At 43.3% G+C, this 12,254-nt stretch overlaps 1 protein-coding gene across 1 annotated transcript in view; it reads right to left on the reverse strand.

Moving 5' to 3' along the window:
• nrg2b (neuregulin 2b) overlaps window positions 1–11,382 on the reverse strand; it is a 53,954-nt gene extending 42,572 nt beyond the window's left edge. The window contains exon 1 of the mRNA XM_018669684.2: window positions 9,530–11,382. Coding sequence (XP_018525200.1) covers window positions 9,530–9,941 — 412 coding nt within the window. The 5' untranslated portion in view covers window positions 9,942–11,382. The remainder of the gene's footprint in view (window positions 1–9,529) is intronic.
• Between the last annotated feature and the right edge of the window lie 872 nt (window positions 11,383–12,254).

Below are 12,254 nucleotides of genomic sequence, written 5' to 3' on the forward strand. Positions count from 1 at the left end.
TGTCTCAAGGTAAGTGCTTTACGTACAGTAGGTGTATTTGAGTATGACATATTTCTAGTTTGCTTTCCTGTTCACTGGAGAAGAAATGTCTCCTAAAAAAATTAAAGTCTCACTAGCCTCTTGGCCTTTTGTTTGACTGGAACTGGACCCACTGGCTTTTCTATATCCACTCAAATGAACGCAGTGCACTGACAAAAGTTTATCGAGAATTAAATCTGCACATGGCAACTTTGGATGTTGTCAGCAACAAATAGCAGTGATGGGTACCAGTTTTTAATGTTTGAAGCAGATTTCCCAGAAATCCTGTAATGTAACCTCACTGCATGTTCCTTTATCAGCCGGTCATCCTGTGATGCTTTATACCAACGAGTCAAGTGTAACAAAAGATTTATTGTGAGTGAGCGCAACATTCAATGTACGGAGTGCTCATTTACTGCTGCTGAAGAGGCAGTTTGTATCTCGCTCTTAAGCTGTGTTTCATCATTTCCAGTTGGTTAATAAGAGTTGTTTCTTTTTAGCAAACAAGAGAGATGAGATTTTAGGCTGATAAGACTTTGTATTTTCATAAACAAATCTGGACCAGGTTTAAAATATGGTTAAAGCACAGAGGAAAGGAGATATTTGACTTCTGATTTCTTCTCAACCCCGGTCAGAGGAAATTGTGGGTGTTACAATTGTTAGCTACTGTGAAATTAATTAAAATGATCAGCTTTCAGTAATAATTTATGAAACTCAGAATGATATGGGGAACAAGAGAACAGATGATTGCACTCTCTGTCTCAACCTTCCTATTTCAGTCTAGCACAGCCTCATCTCTGGCTTATTTTACAACATGATCATAATTACAGATAATATAAATACTGATGAGCTGTGGAAGAAGCACAATCCATACTGAAAGCTGAAATGTATGCACTGGTTTCCAGGTCACACTCTGCAGATAAATGGATGACACTAATGAAGACAGACAATAGACTTTAGTGGATGAGGTTAATAAAGGTATTGACATTGTGAACCACTGAAGGATACTGAAAAAAAGTTGTCACGTGAACTACTTTACCATCTGTGATGATTTCTCTAAGCTCGTTCTTATGTTAAGAATTACAAGGGCACAATTATTCAAAATGTTTACAAACATATCAACTTTGTTAGCCAAGAGAAAAACAGAATATGAAATAATTAAATTAGTCCGGTAATATTTTATATATTTTTGATTATCAACAAATTAAATGAAGAGAATAAAATCATCAATTAACTGATCAAAGTATAAAAAAAAAAGTCTGATTGAAAAGTTTATTCCTCTGTGACATTGTTGTCCAAAACACATCAATGAACCACAAATGACATTTTCATTTTGACTGATTATTTTTGGTGGATCCAACATACACTGTCCTTTTGGCAGATATACTCCTACTCCTACTTTCAAACACAAACCTATACATCCATGTTAAAATATTCACATCGTCAGTAGGAACCCATAGGATCAGGGCTGAGTGCCGCATACACAATAGAGAAAATGACTGAGTACTGAGCAATGGACTAATGCATTGTTGGTTCTGGTCTTTTCATGGGATTTGTTGAAAATAAAAATATATAGACAAAAACTTGGCATATCCTTTCTCTGTCTTGCTGCAAGCTAAAAAGGGAGCTTGTCACATTCTCTCACTACAAAGGCAAACATTTGACAAGAATGTCTGATTAAGATAAATAGCAACGTAACATCCTTTTATGTCACTATTTTGTTCACATTATTTTTGACTAACTGTAATAGTTTCAGTGCTTCTAAAGCATCCCCTGCCGTGCAGCACCACATATACAGTATTTTACCTTTGTGCAAATAGAAATGAGACAAAATCAATCTTGAGAGTTGTTGGAATTGTAGCATAATTGACCAAATAACAAATAAAAAGCCTCAATATCTTGAAGCAAGTTGACAAGAGAAGCTGAAATATCATTTCATAAGTTAGAATTAGGCAACATATTGCCAGCACCTTCTCAATTAATGAGCAGAATGTTCCTTCAAAAGAAAAATCCACTTCTCAAAGGCAAATACATGCTACTCCAGTGTGTGCTCACACTCAGGCATAAAAAGATGCCAAAACAAACATGGTGTATCATATAGACAATGCCATCAGCCACACACCTATAATAGTTCCAAGATAACATCTAGAGAGACAGAGGAGGACATCTGGAAGACAGATGAAGATACTCTACTTGTCACCATCAAAGATCGCCACAACAAAGCAAGATAAAGATAGCCCACCTCTCTGAGCCAAAGATAGCCTGCTATATGGAACCAAAGGGATGTTTTAACCCCTTTCTTGCCCAAGAAATGGTTGCAGAGCGTTTCTTTCTCTTTCTCTGTTTCTGTCATACACTTCCTCGTGTTTGTATGGCCGTTGACTGATGTTGTACTGATCATCACCTGTTTAACAGATTTCAGGAGTTAAATACCTTGATCATAGTCACCCAGGAGGTAAGAGAGAGAGAGCAGTTCTTGTTCATGAAGTGGTACCCATAGTGACAGTTGAAAATGTCATTTTACAACTTCATGAATATCAGGCGTCCGCTGACTGCATGCCAACCCCTTACAGTCTGGCACAGCAGGGCTACTTATGGAGAAGAATGCCAAAAAAATTAAATGGCTTTCCAAGAAAAGAGTAGGACGCCTCAGATTTATTGAAACAGTGGTAAACTTGTAATTTTTTGATGCTTTATCTGGGATACCAACTGACAAGTTCTTGGCATAAACATTTCTAATTATTCAATTCTGAATTTGATGTCTAATCTAATTCTCTGGAAAAATAATCGGAACTGAGAAACAGAGAGAGCATCGGCCAAATCCATCCTGTCTGAAACAGGCACTTTGCTGATGCAGTGAGGAGGGTGTGTGCAGCAGCAGCCGCATGAGTGTGTGGGTGGTGTGTGCTGTACATCTGCATGTGTGTGTTTCTGTGTTTCTGTGTGTGTGTATGTGTGTAAGTATGTATGTCTGTGTGTATGTAAGTGGGGTTACACAAAGACCTCTCTCATTCACAAACTGAGCCATGTGGCACTGGGCTGGTCCCTTTAAGAGGCATGTGTCTGAGTTTTCTACTAAGGCTGACTGCTGGAAAAGATGAGTGCTGATACATTATTCACAAGCAAGGACACACACACACATACACACACACAGACACACATACAGTCTCTCACACACGCTACATAACTGAAGGACATGCACTAGAGTTAGGCAGTCGTGAGTGAACTGAGGGAGAGGAGTGCGCTAATACACACACAAGTTGACAAGTTGATCAGTATGTCAGGAGAACATAAATGAACGAAGACATGGTCTATACATCCTCCCTCTGCACACACACATACACCCATATACATGCAGGCAGCAGAGGGGAGAAATCCTCAGCCTTCTGTTATTCAGTGTGCATAATTTATAGCAGCCCCAGATCTCCCTGCTAATGACAGCACACTGGGGCATCTGCAGCACAGCAGCAACAGCAACAGCTAACTGGCATGGCTCTGTGAGTGTGTGTGCATGTGTGTGTGTGTGTGTGTGTGTGTGTGTGCGCACAGAGAGGTTTAATGCTCTGTTGAGACAAGGACAGTGAGAGAGACAGAAGGAGAGAGGAGGGTGTCTGAAATAGACACAGATAACGCAACAAAGAGGGGAAAAGGATAAGACAGACAAGTGAGAGACCTCATGCAACACACACACACACACACACACACACAGTCTTGTCAGGTCACTGATTCAACCAGTGAATCTCCCTGGATGCACATTCATGTTAACGTACAGTATGTACATCAGTCTGGGTTCCACCTTTATTCGGGCTTAAGGTGGATACATCTTAATTAAATAATGCACAAAGTCTTGTTCCCAGTACAAACAGTGGGAGCACGTGATTCACATGCACTGAGGAGCCAGAAAATCTACAACCCAGATTCTGTTACACTCTTTTATCATCCCAGACTAAAAGAGACAATTGTTCACTACAGACCTGAATGCAGTGGCAACAAAGAAAGCCATAATGAACAAGTAAATTCACTGGGATTGGTTTAACAACTTGTTCAAGGGTGTGGCCTCGGATATGTTTCCTGTTTTCTGATGTGCTCGGCCCGGAGCAAAAATCTCCTAATTCTGGGATTTGGAGATCAATGCCACAGTGGTTCTGCCCTCCAGCTGATGTACACACTGATGTGAGCGTGAGCTGAGAGACAGCAATGCATGCTAGCTCAAATAAATTATACTGCTGTGGGTAAGGTGCTGATGTAAAACACATATGCAAACATAGTCTTATACATACATACATCTACTTTATACATACACAGATTTTGCACACAAACATTTAGGTGCCCATATTCTGTTTTAGCAAAAATCATAACTGTTGGTTGATCATTTGAGAGTTGTGAGGGTTCGCTGTCTGTCCAATAGTGAGATGACAAGACTGATAGCAGTCTTATGTTTGCATAGGAAGACCAGGGCTGAAATGAAGACAAGGTTAGCCTAGCTTAGCATACAGACTAGAAACAGAGGAAAACAGCCTGACTCTGTCGTAAGTGAAAAAAATTGCCAAGCCACACTTGTAAAGCTCACTGATTAACACAAAATATCTTGTGAACTTGAATGTGAACGTTAAATGCAAAAATGTGTGTTTTTAGTGGGAGTTACAAGCTACAACCATTTCTTGCAGAGTACTGTTCTGCACAACACCTCCAGCTGTAGCACAGGTTGCCAGATAAGGTCGGTGAGCAGAGGTTTTAGTTTTGGTCTCTCCAACACAGACCTCCTCCTAATACCATAAATGATTGTTTTTACAGTGCTGTGTAAGTACAGGTCAGTTACTGAGCTTTAGAAGAGGAAGTATATTTTTAAACTCCTGACATCAAGCTAGCAGCTCACCATTGCTTTCAGTGTTTATGCTGAGCTAGGATAACCACCTTAACATGCAGGCAGTTCCAGTCTGATATAAGATTGATACGGATCTTTTAAAATCTAATGAGCGTATTTCCAAAAATGTTGAACTGTTCCTGTAATGCTGCTAAACAAAACTGCACTAAAAGCAAGATAATTTAAGATAGAGGAAGGTGACTCTACAGTATTTTACAGAATTTTTAGACATTCTTCTACAATAAAACTATCCCTGAATTCAATGAGGTGAAAAAGGACCCAGGCTATTACTGGAAGTTTTACAGTATGCATTATTGCAGCATCTATTCGTTATCTCAAAGCTAAAGATCTCTCCCTCCTTCTCTCTCTTTCTGTTCCTCTCCTCCTCTGTGTGGCTGACTGACAGGAGGGCAGGCATAAGCTGAACCACACATTCCAGCTACAGTCAGCTACAGCAGGACAGAGAGAGAGATAGAGAGCATGAGAGTTGAGGTATGCAGCACTAGATACAGCATCAGTGACAGGAGCATGTTTGGGCATCAGATAAAGCTATTTTAGGAAGAAACTGTCAATGTATCTCAAAAGGCATGCCAACAGCAATGATCAGAGAAGACCTACATTACACTTCAGACTGCCTGGGATGTAAGATAGGATTGGTTTTGTACTTTCTAACAGGGGAGTGTGAGCAGTCCACACACTTACGTTATTGTCACAGAGTAAAACAGAGAGGGAGAAGTGAAGGCCAGCTGAGCTCATATATGGTGTTTCAGTTGGTCAAGGTAAGGGCTGTTTTCAAGTACTTGGCTCCTGTTGCCTTGGATGCTGGTTAAAACATTTCTACTCAATTCCTTCACTAAAAGTTGCACATCACATCTGTTTGTTGGGATGCATCGACTGCCGTGGGAATATGCCCCACAGGAGCTGTGTCTTGTGTTTTAGTCAGAGGTGTGGGTTGGGGGATGGAGTGGGGAAAGAGGAGAGGTTATTGGAGTAGCTATGGCATAACATAAACAGTGAGAAGGAACCTGGCCACTCTCACCATTTAATCAACATTGGCTCTGCTTTTGGAAGATGGAAGACAGCTCTGCTATCTTTTATAGTGCAAAGAAGATTTACTGTCTCATAATTTCGCTCTCAGCAAGAGGTCTGTGCTTCTAACTTTGCACAACCATAGCTTGCTGTAAATGTCAACATTCACTGGCAGAAAGTCTGAAAGTCTGAAAACTCGAGACAGTAACCTAATAACCAGTTGTCTTAAACAGATATTAGCTTAGCATTTATACTGCATTTATTCTGTATTATTGTCTGTATTACTGTGAACAATACTCCAGCTCTAAAATTCAGCACGTCAGTTCGACAGGTGTTGGTAGTAAAGATAGCAAGCCAGTTAGCCAATGTAGCTATACTAGCTTCTCTTTTGTTGTTTTTATACTGATATATATGAATCCTTCTTGACACTTTTGTAATCAAGTAAAACTGCCTAATGGAAGTGTGTCAGTAAAGCTGTAGTGACTTTATAAAATAAATACAAATAAATGCAGGAAATTGTAATAATGTCTTGAAGCCTACTGTAATGTATTATCCTCTTTAAGTTTGGCACTCTAGTGTTGCCGTGGCAGATGCTCAGTTGTTTTCAAGATTTGATATATATGTCAGAGTAGAGAGTAGAGTGAACACTGTCATGGTGGAATAACGTTCTATACGTTTATTAAGCTCTGCTGTGTTCTTGTTCATTAAGGAGGTGTACAGCTGCATCTTATATCTTTCCCCATTCATTTCCCAGCTAGCCCCAGCTGTGAAGGCGTATGCTAAGCACAACCCAGACACCGCATTTTAGTGTAATATAGAGGGAATACATCAGATATTGGTAACTAAACCCAAAGGTACCAATAGGATATGATCCTGTTGACAGAAATCAGTAGAGGTGTGTACAGAGGTGGGCATTCCAATAGTTTGGCTCTGATTGGCTGGCTGTGTTTAGACTTTATTTTTTATTGGTTAGGCTCAGGGTGTGTGTCTGCTGACACACCCCTTACCAACCCATTGGGCAGTTATTTTTGTGTCAAATTAAACTCTACAGTATTCTCTCATGCAAGCCTGATAACTGGCCAGGAGTCCTAGTCAGCAGTAGCTCACGCACTGGATACTTTAACATTACTGCATCCGCCCAGTGAGAAGAGCCGGTGAGTGAGTTACAACACGTAGGACTCCTGGCCAATAAACAATTATAGGCATTTTACAGAGTCTCATACTTCACTGAATGTTCGTGTATTTGAGATGTACTGAACATACAGGTAAACGTGAAGCACCTGCAATGACAGTTATAATCTTCTGATATTGGTTTGCTGTTGTTACTGTAAGCCAGGTTCCTAGTGAGCTTCACCACAGCAGAACTGGCTGAACAAACTGAGTAAAGACATTTTCTCAAAGCATTCAAGACTACTAGGTGCAATTCATTTTAAAAAATAAATTATACTTTTTTGGGTGAAGTTTGCCCATAATGTCATGACTATTTCTGGGCCTGGAGTTTTCACTTCTGTGATTAGTTGTAGCAGATAAATCCAATCAGTCGTGAGAAAGACACAGAAGTGATGATAGTAACAGACACTGGTGCAGTGGACATTTCAGAGGCCACCGGATGCCACATTACATCTATAGCGTCAAGACAAACTCTGAAGTGTCTAATTAGGATGTGTGTGTGTGTGTGTGTGTGTGTGTGTGTGTGTGTGTGTGTGTGTGTGTGTGTGTGTGTGTGTGTGTGTATGGGGTGAATCAGCTCACTCTTAAGTGGGTATCTCCTCTCCTGAGCTTATCCCTGCCTGGAAAATGTGTTTTTGTAGCCTGATTGCAACAGCACTGTCATAAATAAATGACTTGATAATTTTAGCATGTCACTGAGGTAAAAATAGAACATCACGTTGTTAGCTGAAATGCTGGATGAACCCTTTGTTAACACATCTCAGTTACTTCCTGTTAAGATCTGAGGCTTTCTTGACACGTTGTTGGCTTGCAAGGAAATTATGTTGATTCTGGATGGGAAAATCTTCAGAATGGAAAATGAGCTTTGGTATTTTATATCACACTGTTTCAAAGGTCTTTGTCCTCACATTAATGTAACAAACATGATGAACCCCGGAAGGTTTTACTGTGCTGCTCTTATAGCTTATATATGAGAAATGTTTTACACTACCACAGTTAAGATCTCATTCCTCTCTCGTTTGTGCAGCAGGGGAGACTGGTACTTCCTGTCAGTGTACTCTCAGGTTTACTACAGGACAAGCAGACGCTTTAACACAATAGTAGATGCTACAAATTGTAGTTAAATCATCTCAAATGTAGTGGAGCACTTTAAATGTTGAAAATACAGGTGGAGTGGATCATAGAGATAATTTGCCAAAAAGTCAGTGTTGATTTTTAAGGAATATAGTAAAAAGTAAAAGACCTGAGAGTCTTAAAATCAGCACATTAAATATATACAACATGTATAAATGGCAGTCTAAGAACTTGGTTCGTAATTTGACCCTGATTCTGAGAGACCTTTGGTAAGAAAAGGGGTCAGTTCAAGTCTGAAGGGAGGAAATGTGAGAGAGAAGAGAGAAAAAGGGCACAAACTTCATTTTAAGACTATAGTCCCAGGTTTTTTTCTTGCCTCATATTCAGATTGTTGCATTGATAAAACTATTCTGGTGACAATATGCTGAACAGAGTTTCTTGCAGGCTTGCACAGCTGCTGCACATAGTTTTAGTCACATCTCACAGAAATCTGTAATTTAAAAACCAGGACGTGCTATGGGAGTTTCTGTAGTTTGGTGTTCTGCAAGAACAAAAGCACAGTTTCAGATATCCACAGTGAAAACTGGCAACAAGTTGGGAGGTTTGAACTGTTACCACCACCCACAGACTGTCACTGCAGTCAACACTGGCACTGTCAAGATCTCGCCACAATTTCTGATATAAAGCAGCACCATATCTGACATCTGATACTGGCTGTAGGCAACAATACAAAGTTTGGAAAGGAGGTTACCTCAAGACAAGGTTGCTGTCCCTGATTCCCATCACATGCTTGGACTAACTCTCTCTCTCTCTCTGACACACACACTCTCTCTTTCTCTCTCTCTCTCTCACACACACACACACAAAGGAGCGGCTGCCCTTAGCTTTGTCTGTGTGTTCCACCTTAAGACTCCACATACAGGCTACTTCACTGTAATGATGTGATGATGCAGATCTTGCTGGAATCCAGGCTACACTGAAGTTTCGCTATCCGACAGTTCCTGTCTGATCATCAGGAGGATTCTGCTGTTTGGGGCTGAACCCCGAGTTTAACTTTACTGAGACATTTCACTGTCTCTCTCTCCACACACCGATTTACACAACATGCACACACACACACACACACACACACAAATTTTCTGCCATGCTTCTCATTTCATTATGGGTGACCGGGTTATGGAGGATTGAAGTGTCAATCGGCTCGCGCGCATGCATATGTGTATGCACGCTGACACACTGTAGGCTAAAGACTACACACGTGCACGCGCAGCCAGAGAGCGGTGACTGTCTCCTTACATCACCATGGCAGCTCCAGTGGCCCTTATAGTGCAGTGTGAGTGTATGGCAGGTACAACGGAAAAGCCTTAAACTTACCGCAGTCCTCGCACAACACTCTCTCCACATCCTTCTTCAGCTCCGGCTCGCTGGCGTCCACAGGGGCGTACGATGCCTTGAATACCAAGGGCTCGGCGGTCGGGTCCATGAAAAAGATATATCTGTGGTCCTTCTCCACCGTGGTGCACGGGGCCTCGGAACCGAAGTCCCCGACGGTCACGAGCTGCTCCCTCTCGAGGCCGCCGCTGTTGACGGGCCACACGTCCAGCACTTTGACATTCACACTGTAGGGCTCCCGGGAGGAGACGTTCTCCGGGGAGGAGCGCACCTCGCCCTCGATGACCACGGCTGATCGGTACGCCTGGTCCTGGAGGGAGTTGAGACTCGGGGCGTAACAGGCGAAGGAGACCCCGATGACCAGCATGGAGAAATGCACTGGATCAAGCCTCATGCCGTCAGCCTGTGCTGTGCTGCAGTGCTGCTGGGCGGCGGAGCGAGCTGGAAGAGAGAGACGGCGGCGAACGGGCTCCGGCAGAGCAGGCAGGGCAGAGCGGCAGACCTTGTGGAAGTGTCCATGCCATCTGTGTCTGCCGCTGCTTTCCCCATACGGCTGCTGGCCTCGGATGGGGGGACACACCAGCCTAGGAACCGGAAACGGCCCGCTTCTGCATGCTTAAAAATGTGATTGCTGCATTCTCCTTCACCAACCACCCTCCCCCTCTTATCTCGCCTTTTCCTGAAAGGCAAAACAAGACTCGTAAATTAGCCTCCTCTCGAATCCAAGGCTGAAACCTCTCTCTCTCTCTCTCTCTCTCTCTCTCTCTCTCTCTCTCTCTCTCTCTCTCTCTCTCTCTCTCTCCAGCTAATAGGCTAGCATCGCATGGGTGGGCGCATTGCCTCTCTGGAAGGAAAAAAGCAGCTTGCGCGTACAGGGGAATCACAAGAAACGATACGCACTCCACGCACACGCACACGCAAGGTCGGGTCCTTTATCCACTTATTTCGATCGTCTAAAGTGTCCCGTTCCTGCAAATCCGTTAGTCGGTAAGCAGAATAAAAAAGAGAACAGAAAACCGGGGAGGAACAGACGAACAGGATGAGATAGCAGCGGTTATCCGGTGAGGCGATGCAACAGTAGCGCGCACCCTCCAGCCGCGTCCCCTGCGCCCCTCATCAAACGCGAGCGACTTACGTGAGCAAACATCACCTGCCCGGTCACTGGCGTCGGCTCGCCACGTTCTGCGCAAACACCCTAATGACCCGGGCACCCACCGGCACACCGCCACCGACCCAACCGGCATGTGACCATGCCGGTCGACTGTGTTAAACCTCTGCGGGTGGGTGCAAGAGGAATCACGCACGCAGTGCACAGACACACAGCACAGAGTGCGTCTGTAGCCAAGCCCTGCACGGCGCCCACTGTGGATCTCCAGTGCAAGAGGTGCAAGAGAGGCTATAGGCGACTACTACACACACTGCGGATAGTTGTTGCGATGACTAACGCTGCGAAATTCTCTCAATGGATTCCTCAGCATGGCGAGACGAGCGGGGAGTTTCGAGACTTAAGCTTTAAATGCCCTCAGACATATATCGCTGCATGCTACAGGAGAGCACACCCCAAACATGACATTTCCCACACTATTATGCGAGTTATTGCAGTTCACTAATATTGCCTCGGGATGCTGTGTAGTTTAACGACTCTACGGCAACACGTGGAAGCATCAGTTACCTTACTCTGCGGGTGTAATGGTGGAAAGGAATTCTGCCCAAATATTTTGCCAATCCTGCACAGCTACAGCTAATAAAACCACTTTTTTCATTGAATACATCTCCACCAATGAAACGAGAGCTTTGCACAATATGCTCAGGCTTTTTATGGTGACCACAAGTATCCCTCCTCCCTCCACCAGCAAACCAGCCCCTGCCTCCATCTCTGTATCCATCAATCAAGCCATTCATAAGATTCGCTTTTCCCTCCCTGTCAGGAGCTGTGCGCCCTTCGCTAGAGGTCGAAAGCCTTTCATTGTCCATCCTGAGAAAGGGATAAAATATAATGTCATATAGGGGACACATGGACAAGTCTTTGTACTATAGAGGACCGAGATGATAAAGGAAATGTATGAGAGGCCATTTCATCACACTATGCACCTACATCATGGCCTCATCCACCCGTTTCAGCGTCAGCATTATTCTCATTAGGGGCCAGTCTCTGTCCATGGTTCTGAAAGCCCTGACAGGTTTAGTGCTCTGTCCCTAACAGGCCAATCACATGATAACTCATATGGACTGAAGGCCACAACCAAATTGCTGCAGTGAAGGTCTGTCTCCTCACTACATGTCTCCTTCCTCAATGTGACATATTAACCTAATATCTGAAGAGTCAACCTCTTTTACTTGGAAGTGACTATACCCTTTCAGTCCTGATCCACGTTACTGGATTAGGCTTCTTCATGATCCCTCCAGTGACCCAACCCCTTTCCCTCTCTTTCCCTCTCCACCCACTGCCCACCCATTCACCGATCCGTCTCTTTCATTCATTCAACCACTCGTGCATTCATTAGAGTCCCCATTCAGAGACCTTGCACACAATTTAAGAAGTTCCAAATTAGCCTTGAAAGCAAATCATTTGTTGACAAAGCGAAGGGGAGTAAAAACCGATTCCTGTTGAGTGACCTGGGGAGGACTGCCACCAATTGCCTCCATGATTCCCCTGGTACTCACACAGAACCTGTGGGAATTATCAGAGGGGCTGTATTTGATATTG

The sequence above is a fragment of the Lates calcarifer genome, linkage group LG8 (assembly GCF_001640805.2).
Source record: "Lates calcarifer isolate ASB-BC8 linkage group LG8, TLL_Latcal_v3, whole genome shotgun sequence".
Lineage (NCBI taxonomy): Eukaryota > Metazoa > Chordata > Actinopteri > Centropomidae > Lates > Lates calcarifer.